Source organism: Glycine soja, chromosome 15 (genome assembly GCF_004193775.1).
Source record: "Glycine soja cultivar W05 chromosome 15, ASM419377v2, whole genome shotgun sequence".
Taxonomy (NCBI): Eukaryota; Viridiplantae; Streptophyta; class Magnoliopsida; order Fabales; family Fabaceae; genus Glycine; species Glycine soja.
In genome coordinates this window covers 10,593,548-10,611,591 of record NC_041016.1, presented here as the reverse complement: position 1 = coordinate 10,611,591, position 18,044 = coordinate 10,593,548, and the positions used below count along the sequence as shown (strand labels likewise).

The 18,044-nt window shown below is 31.7% G+C and overlaps 2 protein-coding genes across 2 annotated transcripts; one reads left to right on the top strand and one right to left on the bottom strand.

The window, feature by feature from the left end:
* Positions 1-1,157: 1,157 nt before the first annotated feature.
* LOC114388176 (homeobox-leucine zipper protein HDG11-like) lies at positions 1,158-7,418 on the bottom strand. Its single transcript, XM_028348509.1, has 9 exons — positions 7,300-7,418; positions 5,176-5,293; positions 3,934-4,416; positions 3,521-3,622; positions 3,227-3,430; positions 2,419-2,599; positions 2,020-2,291; positions 1,785-1,874; positions 1,158-1,541 (listed from the first exon to the last, which is right to left on the bottom strand). The coding sequence occupies exons 1-9, from the start codon at positions 7,416-7,418 to the stop codon at positions 1,158-1,160; spliced, it is 1,953 nt and encodes a 650-aa protein (XP_028204310.1).
* A 6,041-nt stretch (positions 7,419-13,459) lies between these two features.
* LOC114388545 lies at positions 13,460-17,762 on the top strand. Its single transcript, XM_028349085.1, has 11 exons — positions 13,460-13,623; positions 13,737-13,814; positions 14,563-14,658; positions 14,762-14,837; positions 14,928-15,014; positions 15,138-15,211; positions 15,304-15,411; positions 15,499-15,636; positions 16,360-16,465; positions 16,679-16,887; positions 17,321-17,762. The coding sequence occupies exons 1-11, from the start codon at positions 13,555-13,557 to the stop codon at positions 17,387-17,389; spliced, it is 1,110 nt and encodes a 369-aa protein (XP_028204886.1). The 5' UTR covers positions 13,460-13,554; the 3' UTR covers positions 17,390-17,762.
* Positions 17,763-18,044: the final 282 nt, after the last annotated feature.

The following is an 18,044-nucleotide window of genomic DNA, read 5'->3' as shown; positions in this document are numbered from 1 at the left end:
TAATAAGTTTATATTGTTAACTGAATATTAACCTTGTGGTCTTTCCCATGCAGTCATAAATTAGTTTTAATTTCATCAGGATCATGTTGGCTCTTAGACAGTTTGAATTTCTAACAGTACCCCTTGGTTACTTTTGCATTAATAATATCAGAATATTCACTTCACAAATTCAAGAAAACTAAATAGTACTGCTCAATAGAAAAATTTCTTCAACTACAATTTTCCTATCTTCAATTCCAATTGGAATCAACTGTTTTCCTGATTATAAATCGTATCAAATATTCTCATATTTCTTTTTTTGTAGAAAACCATATTGCTCATCATATGTGGTTTAATTTGAACCAAATATCCAAGATATGATTCGTGCATTTTTAGCCTCCCATGTTTGAAGTTTCTGGGTGGCAACAGGAGCTGAACTTTGTTAAAAAAAAAGAGCTGAACTGGACTCATCAAGATGCCCCAAAAATTCCTTTCCTTTCTCAAACATTTTGAATTGAAACTGCTAACTAAAATAATTCTTCTCATTGAATCGAGTGATGAAATTTTATCTAGACATTATTAATCGAGAGGAACGAATTAATTCCCACCAAACAAAATTTCGAGGATCCAACCACATAGCAAACCCAAAAAGAAAATTGGGTTGGTGAGCACAAACAAGATGCAAAAGCTCCTAGCTAGAGCACAACGAGAGATGTGAACTTTTAGATTTTAGAACTCAAGATCTGGTACATTATCAAAATTGTTATACAAGGAAACTTTGCCTATAACTAATATAAGAGAATATTGTAGAGAAATTATGGGGAAGCAATAAATCAGATATTTAGCTAATCCTATTGACAATCCTTTCTGTTGTATTGCCCAATCCTCAAAGTCATGATGGCCTAACTTTGTAGCCGGGAAGGATTACCCCTTGTACTCTCTTTCAATATATTTTTTAGCTTATCAGAAGAAGAAAAATGATAAGCTTGTCTAAAAAGAACCACTGGCACCATAAGGATCAAAATTATTCATCACTCATAAATAGAGGGGGAAAAGGAAATAAAGCAGCATATTATTTAATTCAAATGTCAAGCAAACTAGTCATGCATGCAAAGGAAACAAAGCAATATTTTGTCCTTGAGCAAGAGATTAAAAAAAAAAACTACATAACCAAAAGATCACTCCAAGTTGTTGCAATTCAAAGCATCCTTGACTTTTAGGATTGTTGAGGTTAAAAGGGAGTTCACAGCTGCCACAGATTCCATGTTTGGCATATTGATTCCATCTGGACTTGAAGCAAGTATTTGGAAAGCCACAGTCAGCAATGAGCCTCCTAATCTTTCAATATCTGAACTGTTAAATGCTTCCAAAGCTGCATTTGGTTCACCATCTGCAGAGATGACAAAACCTGATGGAAGAACTGGTAGCATTGAAGAGTCTTCTCCGTTTATGGCCGAAATCATACTTGCTACGTCGGTTGGAGCATATACAACATACGATCCCATGGGAGTTGTGAAACTCTCTTGAAGAATCAGTGCATTGTTCTCGCTAGGGATGAATGGCTAGACATGAATAATTGAAGTGAAAATTATAGTCAAGTTAATTACTTGAAGAAACAATTATAATGAAGTTAATTGGCACCGTGTTCATAAAAATTTAATTCAAAGTACTTGTTGAATTACAAGAAATGCCTTGAATGACACACTGTCTATGTTGAACATAATTGTACTAAAAATTAAGCTAAACTTCTCTTAATAACAAAATTGAAACATAAAACATAAGTATGAAAGATTGAAGTTAATTACCCGAGAAATAGATATGCAATTGCCAGGATGAATTCCATTTGAGATGTGTGCAACCTTGTTCGCGTTATTTCCACAGCAAAGAACATCCCACTATGTACATAAGAAAATAACAATTAAGTAGCTATTAATGATTCTGCAACTAATGCAAGGTAATTTAAATTTAACTAACGAATAAAAACTATTTTTATATAGATGAAATAAAAGATTGGTTATTAGCCTAGCTTATTGTACGAACCTGAGCACGTCTTCTATCATCTGTCAAGAACTCAAAAACTTTCATATAATGGAGAGGAAGCCAAATGGAGGTAGCAGCTACAACAATCACGCCCTTTGGTTGACCAAGGTGGTTTCTGTTTTTGCGAATAGAAACCCTCACCCCGCTATTGTTCTCCATTTTCAAAAGTGGGAAGTCCAAGTTACCTGACATGGTTAAACTTTCACAAAAGACTTTGATCATACGATGACAAAAATTCATCACACTCCTCCTTCCTTCAAGAGAATTGATCACTGAACAATGAATAACAAAATATAGAGTTAGCTATAAGAATATGATGATGAATCATAAGGTAAATATATAAATGAACAAGTGTAAGGATTTCTGAGTGAATATTAATTATGACAAAGCTAGTGTGACCTCCTCCAGAGTCTTGAATAGGTATCCTTTCAACATAAAAGCAAGCAAATCTCTCGCCAATTCTTTGAAGTTCCATAATCCATCTTTCTGTTCCGTATGCAATTCCTGTACCAATAAGGTCTTTGTATAGCTGATGAGTTTGGATCTTATCATCCACTTCCACATGTTCAACCCAAGTAACCTAACAGAACACAATAATATCTTTCTGTTGAGTTTTGTCTGATGAAAAAAAATTGAATATGAATATTTGAACACAATCCATGAAAATAACTGGACTTAATCCTTCGCTTTATTTAAATACTATCGGAATTATAAGATTTTTGTTAGTTGAAAGTAAAAATTTCATTGGGATATATTCTCAAATAATGAGGGAGGTGGAATTTTTTAATTAAAAAAAAACTGGTAATAACATTTTCCTTTCAAGAACATTTTAGAATTTTGATCTTATACTTGTCAGTGTTACATTCACACATACTTAATTGTTTTAAACGAAATGGAAACTAAAATGAAAAAGAATGACAAAACTTTCAATTCATATATTAATTATTGAAAAAGTCTTGAATGCTCAGACATTATAGCCCTAAAAAGTGACAATGGGTGAGGTGAACCATTACATTTTCTCAGTTAGGCATTCAACTTAACAAGGTATGCATGCTTTCTAGCATGGTCAAGCACTGATACTTTTCATTAAAATTTGTTTAATTTGAATATATAAAATGTCTTCTCAATAACACGCGCGCAGAGGATTTCAATCATATAGTTGAAGATCTACTCAAGTACTCTATTTCAAAAATATGTAATTACTAACCATGGAACAACCATTAGGCATTTCTTGAATCATGCATCCAGAGGGATGTCTCCAAGAGTGAAAAAAAGAGGTTTTTTGTCGAAAGGAATCAAATGACACATCTGCTATCACCCATACACCTTCTTCAATTTGCTCACAATAGCGAAGGAATTGAAACTCGCGAGGTTGCACCAAAGGTGAAAGAACATGCATTTGTTCAAACATCTGCCACAAAAGTGTATTGTCATCAAATTAAAATATTATAGCAAAGAAACTTAATTACACAAAAAGCAAGGTTTGCATGAAAATATTTACCAGCTGCAAGGCTCCACTTCGACTTCCTACCAAACCATTTTCAAGTACCTTTATTGTTTTTGCTTTTGTAACAATTGTTGGGAACAAATTAATCCATTTGTCCTGTGAAGATGGATTCACCATTGCTCTTATGAGTATATATGTATCTCTTTATTGTAGATAATCAATATTATAATATTAAATAAAAAATGAATTTTGTTAATCAACGTCTTACAGGCACTGGTTAAAAAAAATTAAGAGACAATGTTTTATTGAAAATCATATATAGGAGAGTGTATTTTTTCCATCTTAATAAAAAATTGTTTTCCTTTTACTTTCTTAATTAGAATCTTTAAGGATAATGATTAACATTTGCTATAAAAAAATTAAGAGAGAAATATTTAACAAACAAGAGTTATTAAGCGCATGCTCACCGAATCCAGAAACATGTCAACTAGTTGAATGCTATTAATGCTCACTATTCCTGAATCTTTTGTTGCTTCTACACGCAGATTGACACCTTTGAAATTATTGGTCCTTGGGAACATTTTCTCATAATTTTCATGCTGAAGAATGAGCTGTCCATCTTGAGTTGAAGACTTGATCCAACAGGGCTCATTAATCCGAATAAGCCTAACCAATTCCTCCATTGCGGAAGCAGCAACCTTCAACATCAGGGTCTTCTCTATACCTTCACTTCCCATTAAGTTATGGTCATGACCATCCATAATTTGCATACCATAAAGACTTGGACCATGACTTGAACTTCCACCAATTTCATAGTTTAGTGATGAATTTTCAAGTTTTGGAGCATGTGAACTTGATCCTATGATAGGAATATTAAAAACCTGTTGGAACTCAGGCGGTGACATTTGTTTCTCCAAGTACCTTGCAAGAAGGCTAGACACTTTCTCATGCTGAAAACCAAATCACAAAAAAATGTATATATATTAATTAAAACCAATCATCCTATAGCCCTTTTGTTAAAAAAAGTAGTTCTTAAAATAAATAATGTGAGAAGCCTAACTCAGCTCCAAAAATTAGTTCAAGGGATGAGGGTTGTTCCTCATTTATCTATTCTAATTTGATTTTATTTTTAGTCAATGTGAGACTTGAATATTTTTCAATAGTATTATTCACATCAAATTTAAGAAGAATTAATTAATCGAACAAGTTCACTAACCTCTTCTTTTAGCCGAGAATTTTCATGTTGCATCTTTTGCATTAAATGTTCACGATCATCTTGACACGGTGCACCCCCACAAGATGGGCAAAGCATATTCTTCAATGCCTTTTTCATTAGAAGGTTTTTACTATGTATCCTATCATTCTCAACCCGAAGAGCAGTGTTATCTGCTCGCTCGTGTTGATTCTTAAGATAACATACACATAAAATGGTGAGTTATATATTATTCATACAATATTATATTTTTTTAATCTTTTTATCACATTTTATTTCATCATACATTTCTCTCTTCTCTTAAACCTCTGTATCTTGTTACTACGTAATAACTCTTATAATCTCAAACAGTATGATAATTATCTATATATGATAAAAAAAAGATTACATATAGTAGTTACTCTAATCTTATTGTAGAAAATACTTTCTCTAAAATGATAAGCACATGTAAAGTAGTTTTTAAATAAAAAGTATTAGACTAAAGAAAATAAATCACCTTGATTTGGGTCCTCTTATTCTGAAACCAAAACTTTACTTGTTTAGTCTCAAGCCCAATCTCAGAAGCTAATTGACGTCGTTGGGCTTCGTCGGGGTGTGGGCAATCCTTGATGAATCTTTATTTCAAAAATTAAACCCCAATAATAATTAGTTGAGACAGTATAAAAAAAAGGGAAGATGATAAGTTAAATAATTAAAAAATGCATAACCAAAAAGTAAATGTACCAAGAACTTTCTAGATGCTTAACCTTCAATGTGTTAAAATAAACGTTTTTTCCACATTATTTCTCTTTGAAAACAATCTTGTTTAAGATATGATACACAGTATATGAACACTTATTTCTGTAAAAATTCAGGCCTTAATTTGTCACCTTGTGAGCAACTTATCTCTTTTACTATATCTAATTCCTATTGGTTAACACTCTAAATAATATGTCTAAATAGTTAACTGAATTTGGTATTCTCTTCTTTTTTATAAGCAAAAACATTCAATTTTCCTCTTAAATATAAATAATTTGAGATTATCTTTAAAATATCATTCACTTAAGAGATTTATACTTTATATCAAGTTTCAAAAAAAATATTTTTTAATTGAGATTGACACAAATTAATAAACATAACCAACTTTCTTAATGAGTGTAAAATATTTTTATTTCTTTCTTATGAATCAGAACAAAGGAATTAGAAAAGGAAAATTAAATTCAATTTCATTTGTAAAAAGAATCTAGTGCATTGAATATAATAATTATATTTATCCAATTCAACAAAAAAGAATCAAATTATTAAATTAGTCCAAGTCCCAACAACTAAAATTCAATAGATAAAAAAATAGTCAAAATTAGAACAGATTCGGTCAAAATAATAAAAAAATGTTGATAGAAAAACCGTCAGAACTCTTTAAAATTTGACTTAATTTTTTCAATTTTATATTACTTTATTGACTAATATATTGTATAATATAATTTATTAGTATCGATTTCACTATGGTTAATTTAATAAAATGTGAAGTAGTACTAATTTCATCATTTTAACATGCACGATCAACTCATTTATCATACAAGCAAGTACCAAATTTAAAATGTGAGATCAACCACCAAAATTTGTTATTTTTAATAAATTTTTATCAATCATAAAAAGTAAAAAAAAATATTAGAAAGAAAATATCAAAGAGTGTTATTGATATTTCTTAGTTTGAATCATATATTTGTATAGAAATGTGTTCTTTTGAGAAAAAGTGCAAAAATGAATTTTCTAACTTGTAAACAGTGGCAGATCTACGTGGAGGATAATGGGGACAATTGCCTCCATTAAGTAATTTTTTTTACTTGAATATATTAAATAAATATTTTTTTTATCCCCATACAAAAATAGATTTTGTTTTCATAAGATAATTTTTTCAATAACATAAATATAAATAGATATAAAAGATAAAAGCTATAATAAATTGATACTAATTTTACTCATTTATCCTTTTAAATTTTATTGTTTTTAATTTTTTATTATCATTTTAAATAAAATTTATATGATTTTTTACTTAAAAAAATATTAAACTATTTTTTATCCCACTGAACAAAATTTCAGAAACTGTCACTATTTATAAACAATCATAGACTAAGGAATTATAATTCGTGGATCTCGCACCTAAAGTCAATTTAACCAATTCGCTTGTCTTCATCAAATCAATCTATCTATCATGCGTAATATGTATGAGAACTTAAGTTCTATCTACATGGCCACTATAATACACATAAAAAAATCAATTCTACAAATTAATATTTGTACCATTCATCGTGATTCTAGTGATAATCAAAAGGACATTAACCAAATTTAAGTAAAAGAAAAACCATGTTATCAAATAGATGAAGCCAAGCAAGGCAAAATCAAGAGAAGTTATTATCATTAATGTGGAGAGACATGTATTGAGCTTGATTAAAAAAAAAAAAAGTTTTATGAAACAGCTAGCTAGTAACTAGCACAATAAATCTAAATGGACAATATTTTGTTACTTTCATTTCCTTCTCCCATAAAGCAAGATGTTCCCTCAAAATCAAGCAAATCAAAATATTAATTAAAAATAATAATGTTGAAAACAAACATTGTACAACCAAAAGGGTGATCTTACCTTTCAAGTCTGGCTGTTTGAGCAGAAGTGAGACGTTTGTAGGAGGGTCTTCTTCCCTGGTTGAAGTTGTCAGAGCCTTCATCACCAGAGCCACCAACACTTGCCATTGAAGAATCCATTTTTCAACCACGGTAAGCAAATAGGTACAGTTGCAACTATTGGAGATTTCTGAGCCTTTAGTGTGTTTATATATTCCCCTTAGACCTTCACAACCTCGATGTACTTGCACTCATGATTTATCCTCCACCAAAGGCAAAAGTAAAAGAAATTAATATATAATAATAATAATAACAGTAATAAATAGAAAACTAATTTGATTATTTCCTTGATAATTTTTTTGGATTCTTGAGTGAGGGAAAATAGAAAAGTTATTAATCTTTTCCATATAAGCAAATTTTATTAAGGTTGGAAAAATTATAAAAAAGGAGGTATTTTTGCAAAACTCCATTTTTGGGAAAAGATTATTTGGAAGAATTTGACAACAACAATGGAATATTTTAAAGCCTTCCATATGTACCTAGATTAAAAAAATGAAGATAAGAAATATAAGATGAATGAATTATGTGAGACTCATTAAATATAGAGCATAAGTTATTTAGTGAAACGTACATAAAATCTACACAAGGCTTAAATATGAAGTTTCTGTAAGTTTATGATTTTTTAATTTTGGTTAGGTAGTTTTTTCTTTTATTTTAGTTTCTATAATTTTGTGTTTTTTTAATTTTAGATTTTGTAAGTTTTTTTTTCATTTATAGTTCTTTAAGTTTGTATTTTTTCAATTTTAATCCCTAAAATGCAACTTTACAAAGACTAAAATTAAAAAAATTAAATTCTTAAAGGGACTAAAATTGAAAAAGTTTAAACTTAGGGGGCAAAAAATAAATAAATAAACTTACAAAGACCCAAAATGAAAATGCATGAACATATAGGACCAAAATTAAAAAAGCGTAAACTTATATGAACTAAATTCATATTTAAGCTTCTACATAATGATAAAAAAATATGTTAAATGTAGATTTTAAAAAATTATATAAAAAGAAAACAATACTTAATCCTATTTGATGATACCATAATCTTCTATTTGGTTCAAAGAAGAAGAATAAATGAGTTTTTTTTTCTTAAATATGTTTTTATTTTCTCTAAGTTCACATTTTTGTTAGTATGGGTCTTTGTTAGTTGTTTTATTCATTTTTAGTTCTTATAAGTTTTTTTTTAAAAAAAAATTATTCATTTTTAGTCCATGTAAGTGTGCATTTTTTCAATTTTAGTTCTTGTAAGTGCAAACTTATAGGTAGGGATGGGAATAGGCCAAGCCGGTCTACAGGGGCCTACGACCTGACCTACATAAAGCCTGATTTGAATTGACCTATTTAATTAAAAAGTTAGACTCAGACTTTTTTAAAAGCCTATTAAATTAAATAGACCAGACTTAGGCTTGTTAAAAAATATTATAAGCCTGATAGGCCGACCTATATATATGTATATATATTTATATTATTTTTTGGTACAAATTTATACTTATATTATTTTTTGGGTACAATTAATTTCTTTTTAAAACCAGCGGACTTTGTTTACATATTTCTGCTCCATAACTTCCATTCCTATAATCAAGTAAGATTTTAATTACAATTTAGGTGTCAGTCATATGCCCCTTTATATTACTCATTATTTTTATTGACTTTCCTAGGTTAACGTTTTATTTTCCATTAACTTTCTTATTATGTTCCTACCTCAAAGCAAACAAATATAAAACAGCTTTTAAAAAGACTATCAGGCTAGACCATGCTTTTAAAGAGGCTAGGCCGAGCCAAAATAAAAGCCTTGGATAGGTTATAGGTCAGGCTCAGGCCTCAAAAATTCATCGTAGGCTAGGCTGAGGCCTTTTAAAGTTTGGCCTGACCTATTCGCACCCCTACTTATAGGGACTGAAAATGATAAAATTAGAATCTTAAATAGATTAAAATTAAAAAGATGCAAACTTACAAGGACAAAAAATAAACAATTTTTTTATAGGGGTCAAAACTGAAAAAATGCAAATTACAAGGATTAAAAATGAAAAAAAAAACATACAAGAACTAAAACGAAGAAGACACGAACTTCCAGGGACTAAAAACATGTATAAACCTTTATTTTTAATTTCCGTAAATTTGAGCTTTTTCAATTTTACTTAGGAGATAAAAGTGTACCATAAAAAATGAAATGAAAGAGAAAGTTTAAATTTGAAAGCAAGAGAAAATAAAAAGAAAAAATTGAATTTTTATTTTTAAAAGACAACTTTTATCTCCTTATTTTTTTATTTTATCTTTAACTAAACAAAAGAAAACGTATGGTACACTTGTTTTTTTTTCTTTACTCTCACCCAATTATACCATAAATAAACAATTAAGAACTACTAATAAATACACCCTATCAATTAACATATTGTAATTATTAAAAAAGAAAGTAGTAAATGACTTATGTATTTTATTTTATATAATAAATGTTTTCTTTCCCCTGTCAATATATTTTGATATAATAAAATTTTATTTTGTATTTCTTACAATATTTAGGTGTGACCATGAGATATCTAGAGTTTCTATGTGATTTCCAATTAATCTCATTCTCATCGAATCAACTCATCTTGCGATAAAGTGATACCTTCCATTGGGACTCATACCCATTTTGATTTTCTTCAATAAAATTTCATTTTATTGTGTTTCCGTAGCCATTCTCTCCATTCCTAAATTTGGGTTATTTTGGCATTTTATTTTGATTTCAAAACTTTTATTGTTTTAGAATTCCAAGACATGGTATTTATACCATCTTGGTTATGTGACAGTTGATCAATGGTGGAGCTAGAATTTTTTTTAATGGAACAAAAAATAGTTTATAATTGATAACTACTAAATAATTATATTATTGATGATACAAAAATAAAGTAAAATTGTTGTTAAAAATAATTATTTAACAGTTATTTGGTCTAAATTGTTAAGAATTGATATTTTTCTAAATATTGGCTGTTGATATAACAATTGAAGGGACTAAGAGCAAAAAGTACAGCAAATTAAAAAAAATGAAGATTATAACATTCAGGCCTAGCCCAACAGCACGCTCAACGAGCAACATGCGCTAAGCGTAGAAACGATTACCAGCGCTAAGCACGCAGCACGCACTAAGCGCAACATCAGAGCATGCACGCTTAGCGAGAAACAGGCGCTAAGCGCGAGATTCAGCACATGTGCTAAGCGAGAGGAACGTGCGCTAAGCGAGCTTACAAAAGCCCAAGTCCAAGTCCACTTCAGCAACTATAAATAGAGAGTCTGACCAAGGGGAAAGGACACACCGAGTCTCAGAGCATTCTCACTACTACCAAAAGTCTGAGAACTCTTCCTTAGGAAATTCTCTCTCTCCTTCACCATTTCTTCCCTTTCTCTATTCACCCCTTTTCTTCCATAAGTTCTCATACCCCTATTCCAATGTAAGGCCTTCAATAGTCATGAGAGGCTAAACTCTTAGTTAGGGCCTGACAGGCCTAAAAAACCAAGACAATGTATGATGTACTCTTCACTATTTATCAATGCAACATGTATTTTCTATCCTTTTGTCTTTTCTTTTTATCTCCTATGCATTATTCATCTTTACATTCTTTTAGAGATTAGGTGTTCGACAGAGGATAACTTCCGAATAAAGATATAAAGAAGGTATGCATGCATTAGTTTTAGAGGTTAGACGTTCGACAGAGAGTAACTTCTAATAGAACAAAAAGAAAAGATATCATAAGGAAATCATTGCTAGACATAGAATGATAACTTTATGCCCATGTATTTAAGCACACATCTAGAATTCAAGCTTCATGCATTTTATTTGTTAAATCTTTTCAAAGGCATTTGGGGGATAAATAAATAAAATAGGTTTGTCATCGTGAGGCATCAGGGGCAAGTAAATGAATAGATGTAGGTAGGATAAGTAGTTCACTTGAGGTGATAAAGAAAAATCATAAAATCATACTTCCTAGGCAAACAAGGCATGCTAGGTCCTAACATTCGCATTTCATTGAATTTCCTATCTAATTCTTTTGCTTTTAATTATTTTGCTTTCTACTACTTATAATTCCCTATTATTGTTTCCTATTCTTTCTTCTGTCCCTTTCTTTAATTATTTCTTCACCCGTGAAATTCGACACTCGAACTTCCGAGTTTTAACTACTTGGACATTTGGTGCACTTATCAAACGGTTAACAATAATATTCAAGATCGGTCCAATGGTAAGTGAGGCCTAATAAATTTTAAGAAATTTTTATTTTTAAATGAGAGAATTATAAATTAGGCTTTTTTTTTTTACTAATGTGGCCTTTTTTTGTTAATATATGTTGTCTTTTTTGCTTTATAAAAGTTAATAACAATTTTTTTACTGGTGGGCCTAAAGTCTAAGGCCCTAAATTGTAGTTGACCTTGATAATGTTTTCATCAAAGAAAAATATCACAAGTTTTTACAAAATTATAATGTTCATTGCACAAATTTATATATTTTTTTTTATGTGAGAATGGATCAATTATTCTAAAAGTAACTCTTTTAAGTTATTTTTTAGCTTCATAATACATTTTCTTATAATCTAATGGTTAAAACAAATAATTCGTCTTACATAAAAACTCGAACCAACCTAACACAATGTTGTTTAGTTGGTTTAGATTTCTCGACACCTCAAATTTGTTTCTTTCTAATAGATTTTTGGTTGCCCTAAGCATTAATTTATATAAAAAATATTTTTTTATAAAAAAAACTATTTATTGTACCACAAATACAAAAAGTCATCCAAAATTTATTTATGAATTAATTAGACTCAAATATTTAATAGGATTTATTTAATATTCTTTAACTTGTTTCTAACCCCACATTAAAAAATCATTCATTTATCTCCTCCACTAAAACACAAAATGTCTAATACAAAACATAAATCATCGACTAGTCTTCCTCCTCCACTATGTGCGTGCTCTTGAAGTGTTCTTATGCCCACCTCATCAATACCCAATACTCTATATCCTCAAAAGCCTCATTTCCAAGGGTCACTTGCCTTAAATCTAATATGGTTTGAAAATTGTGAGTGACACTCTCAAACATCGTCTACCAAAAAGAATATAAGTACAAGGAAATTATACAACACAAAAGACAGAGATATAAAGATACTTACACGATAATCATGTGAATTATCTGCCTGGAAATGGTTATCTGGGTGTTTGCATGCTGACTGTTGTAGCAAGTCGATAAGGCATAAGGGGGGCTATTATTGGGGACAGGATGTATGGATGAGAGCAGGCGTAAAACCACTGCAATAATCGTCAATGCACATCCGTGGGACACCATTAGGCATAAGCGGGTCCTTGAAGTGGGGCATGAATGGTGTTCTCAGTCCATTGTCAATAATGCTCATCAACATCCTCAAAAAAGGGCACCTATGTAATCACGCCAAGGGATTGAGGAATCCCCTGGACATTGCCAAATTGTGCACGTACGAGATGAGCCAACATTGAGTCCTTGGCACACCCCAAAACACCCTATGTCCATATCCCAACTTGCATGGCAAATGTTGACTTGCGCAGTCCTCCACTGTAAGGGGGTGAACAGTTCATGGGCTCTCAATTGTCTATGTATTTTCCTTCAACACCTCTGCTTGCGCACCACTGTCATAACTCTCTATCTACGAGCAAAAAGTTGTTAGTGGTACTCGTCTACATAGGATGGACTTGTCCTGTCCTCCTTCAAGTTGACTTGTCCAATGTGCCTAATACATCATCTACGTGGCACACTGCACTTAAAAATATAAACTTAATCACCATTTAAGAAAATAATGGGGTTTAGGCAGCACGATTGGTGAAGGAGAATGAAATGTTGAGCTTTAAGGAGATAGAGGAGACTTAGGTGGCCAAAATTTGAAAAAAGACTTAGCTGAAGAGAGTGAGAGAAGTAGAGGAAGAGGGTAAGGGTGTGTCCACTGGGGTGGGGGTGTTTTTAGAGGGAGGGTAGGGGAAAGGGTGGGGGTAAGGAGGTCTTTTTCTTGGTTTGGAGGTTTAAATAGCAACAAAGGGAAACCAATAGCAGGCAATAGATTTTGCTTTTTTAAGGCCCAGTGATGCCATTGTCATATTGGGCTTGTCACATGAGAAAGCCCAAATGAGCCCTCTGTCTTCCGAGTGCGATTGACGTTTCATTATTGCGAGAAATAACGAAGCACGTTGCTGAAGTGGAACCTCTGGATCTCTCTCTCTCTCTGTCTCTGCGATGGAGTTTCGCGTTTCCGTCATTTGGAGCCTTCTCCTCATTGTCTCTTTATTCTCTCCTGAAATCAAGGTTCGTTTCTCTATCTCAGTATTCTCTTCAATCTCGTCAGCACTTGATGGCGGTTCGGTTTCGATCTAACGATTTTCTCTTTGTTTGATTCGGTTGTCTGTGTATTATCGCAGGGTGAGGCTTCTGGTTCCGTCTTCTTCGTCGATAGCTCCAGTAATCAATTCCTTCGCGCTAGATCATCCAACGATGAGGTTCAGATTCTTCTTTTGTCTCGTTTCTGCATTTTATTTTATCTTCCAATTCAACTCGCTGATCAATGCAAATTTCAGTCGTTTATTTGAATTCACATTTATTGAAGTTTGATTTTCAGTTGATTTTAAAAATTTAGGTACGAACAATTTTATTTTATTTAATTTTTTTAAAAAAATCCATTTTTGTAATGTTATGAATAAATCATGCAATTTGAGCCTAGTCGTTAGTGTTGGAAATGCCCGGGGAAGTGACACTTGATGAATGTGTTAGAACTTTCAATAGATGGAAAAGGTAGAGTCTATTTGAATAAATGAATTAAGCTTCTTGTAAAAGTTAAAATTAGCTTTTGTATAAGCTAATTTATAAAAACTCTCTCACGTAGCTTCTCCAAAAACTGATTTTAACTTATGGAGGAAGCGTAATTCATTTTACTTTATTTTATTGTTCTATAAGTTTTTATTGAGAAGTTGATTCAAATATGGCCCTAATAAAGTAGGTTAGTGGACTGCTTCCTTTAGTTCAGATAAAGTAGACCTTGTTAAATTACAATAAGTTTATTTTAGAATTTTCTCTTTACTTTTGTTCATTTTGGGAGAGATTCATATTGGAATTAACTAATTAAGGTTAAATACTCTCTTCATTTTCATCTTTTCCATGTTCCCCTTAGTTTCACTAATGAGATTACTGCATTCTGTTGTAATGGTTAAATCAATATAATGATCTCACTGGGTTTATTTCACTTTGCAGCAACCTTCAATGTTGCTTCAAGAAGTTGGTGCTGCTGTGTCAGTCTTGCTTGGTTTTGCACCTCCTTCCACCTTTTCTGCTGCCAGCTCATCCAAGGTTCTTGAAATCATTAGTGATGTTCTGTTTTTACTGCATTATTCATGTTACATCATACTTCTTTTATAGGTTTGATTGATGATAATATCATGTCTTTGTGCAGTTGAATGAGGTTCTAATTCCTAACCCATTCAAGAGGCCCCGTGCTGTGTTTTTGCTGGAAGTAAATGGAATCAATGGTCTCTGGCCTTGTATTAAATAGAATAATCAATTTCTATATTATGTTCTCTGTTTCGTAAAAAGATAACAGTAATGGATTATGAATGCAGCTCTTGGAAAAATTGTCCAGGATAATCCAATGTTCAGCAATTCATTTTGGAGTACAAATTCAGATAAAGTTGGCATTCAACTTCCAGGTTAGGCTTTGAAAAGTTCATTTCGAAAAAGAAAGAGAATATAATGAAAATGGTGGTAGGCACTACCAATGATTTCATAATTTTTTGTAAGAGGTTTTTCACTTTCATTTTTTTTTTATGCAGATGAAACTGATGTTTCTGTGGTTTCTTTGGATGAACAACTGGAAGACTGGACTGACAAAGAAATTAGTGATTTTGTTAGTTTTGATTTATATTATACTTGTAACTATTTCTGTATTATTTGATTATCATGTTATATTTGAAAATGACTTTTTCATTGTTTTCTTAGTCTTCTTTGATAGGTGGGTCATATGCTCCTGATGCCCTTGAGCCATTAAATGGAGTGCTTACCATTCCATTGGCAAATGGTGCCTCAGTGAATCTCCATATGTCAAAGGTATAATGAGGATTTTAAGGTATATTTTTTTAATTATATGTGAATGTGTCAAGACTAATTGGGAGGTTTACTTGCTTGTTTTTGCAGAAAGCAGAAAGGAAGTTCATCGTAGGTCTTATGTCTCTCACACATAATGTCCAAAGAGCAATTCAAATGCATGACAATTTATCACAGAGTGCAAAGGGTCCTGCTGAGTTGTTAACTGGATGCTTTAATGGCATTAAGGTATGTCATGTTCATCTTCACACCTTTTCTTATTCTTCTCTACCTTTTTTCTTTTGAATTTTGGGAAGAACTGCCTTGTGACATGTGCTATTTACCTGCAACGTTATCCAATGTAGTGGATTACTGGCTTTCCAGCATATTCCGCAATCTGCAATTGTTAGTGCTTCCTGGGGAGAGGATAAGAACATAACTCTATACAAAAGCTAATTGCCACAATATTAGTCTTATAAGGATAATTTATTTACTTTTAGATTTGATGTTCTTTAAGGATATTCCTTATTATTTCTATTGTTCTAGAATTTGGAATATGATAAAATTGAAATGACTTTAATTTTAAAATTAGAATGAAAATATTGAAAGAAAACCATTTTCCTTTTTGTGACTGGGAGAGTTTAAAGTTTAAACCATGCTGACCTGAACTGAACACGAGCCATTATCCAATGTACTTGTTCTTTCTCAGCTTAAACTATGCTACCTGAGAAATTTTGTATCCCAAGTCCTGCCAAGCTATATATTTTTTTCAATACTCAGTTGACACTTTTTTCTATTTGCTTGATAACATGGCAACATAATAAGTGTATATGAATGCAAATTTGAGAGAAACAGATGATGTTGACTGTTGTTATTTAGTTTGTGAACATAACCAATAATCAATAAAAAACGTGTTGACTGTTGATGTTATATACATGGATTTTAATTGTTTTGTTGACTAATATGGTGCAGGTTTTGCAAGAGCAATATGAAACTGAAAGTATTGCTCAGCATGGAGTTGAATTGTTGTATGCAACTATGACAAAGATATTTAGTTCATTGCAAGAAGCATACAAAGGTCAATTTTGCTAGGCTAAAATAATTGCTGTTTGATTTTAAATTAAAGCCTTACAATATTGGTAATGATTTGCTTTAATATAGAAAACCTAGTCAAATAACTAGCAAAGTCTTAGCTGATCATTCATTCTTCAGATTATATCAGATGTCAACTGTATTGATCTAAAAAACTCATCTCCTTTTTTTAACCTCCTAATGATCAATGACTGAGCAGGTCAAATTGTTGGAATTATATACTGTCATGTGGCCACTACTCAAGAGTCGGGCAAGAAGTTTGATGTGATCTTTACTCCTCACCATCCGTATGCTCGATGGTTGGCAGAAACAAATGCAGTGAATGCAACATTGCCAGAAGTGGTGCTGGTTAGGAGAACCCTTGCTTGGGTAACAGGAATAATATTGCTCATTTCAACCTTTATGGGGGTAAGTATTAGTGAAATAATGATACTAGTTAATAGTTATATTATAATATATTAGATAAAAATGGAAATTCAAAAAAGAATTTCCTTTTCTGTATGGTTTAAAATCTGTCATTAAGGCCTAGCTAAATATTGGAAGACAATCTTTATTTAGATTAGAGCAGGGGCAGGGTAGTAACCTTTCTTAGCAAATACTTGAAAAGGATTGAAATCCTAGTGGTAATTTCTTGTAGTATTTAAATGATTCTTTTGTTTGGACGATGGGTGCAAGTATCAGAAAAAGTGTTAGTTTCTTATTTGGATAATTCTTCTCTCTATGAAGAATCAAGGATAATCATGCATAAGGTACTTTAGGATCCGTCATTAATGATGCTATGGTGGATAGGTAATGTTGAGATTGATGCATAATATTAATTAATTAATTTCTTTGCTGGCAGATATGCTACCTCATGAATATGCCGCTTACAAGGGACACGCTTCTATATTCTAATGTCAAGCTTGATTAGGCATGGATCATGGTGCGTACGAAGACGAATCTTTTCAACCAACGAATGGACCGGTGTAGCCAATTACTATATTCATAATATGAGGTATTGGAAACTAGTCCAATCAGGATTTGGGTCTTAGAGGATAGGGGATTATTGTACCGATGTTGTTTAAATGTGAAGCATTGTGCCCCCGTGTTTAATCAGGACGTAGATAGTCATAGTAGATGTGTTATTATTCCAGCCATTTATTTACAATAATGGGTGTACCCCGTGGTTGTCATTTTGATCCAAATTATTTCAATTTTATTGTAAAATAATGAAATTTGCCTTCCTGTTTCTGAATAATGAGCAGAGCATTATTTTCATATAACACGAGCTCACCATTTGTTGACATTGTGCTCATCTTCCCCATGATTGTCGATTGACTGACTATGAAGCACGCCAGCCATGTGAATGTTGTCTAGCTTCTATCCCCATTCTAAAGTACATTCGTTTTCAGTAACACTAACAGATGAGGTAAAATAGGGTATACACTTTTGAATGGATTCTTCATATATTGCCTGCTACTGCGTTAATCTTTTAAAAAAGTCATTATTAAAATTAGTTTTTGAAGACTTAAAGTAGATTATATCGTAAGAATTCCGTTATAGATTAGGTTTAAAGCTCAACCTGA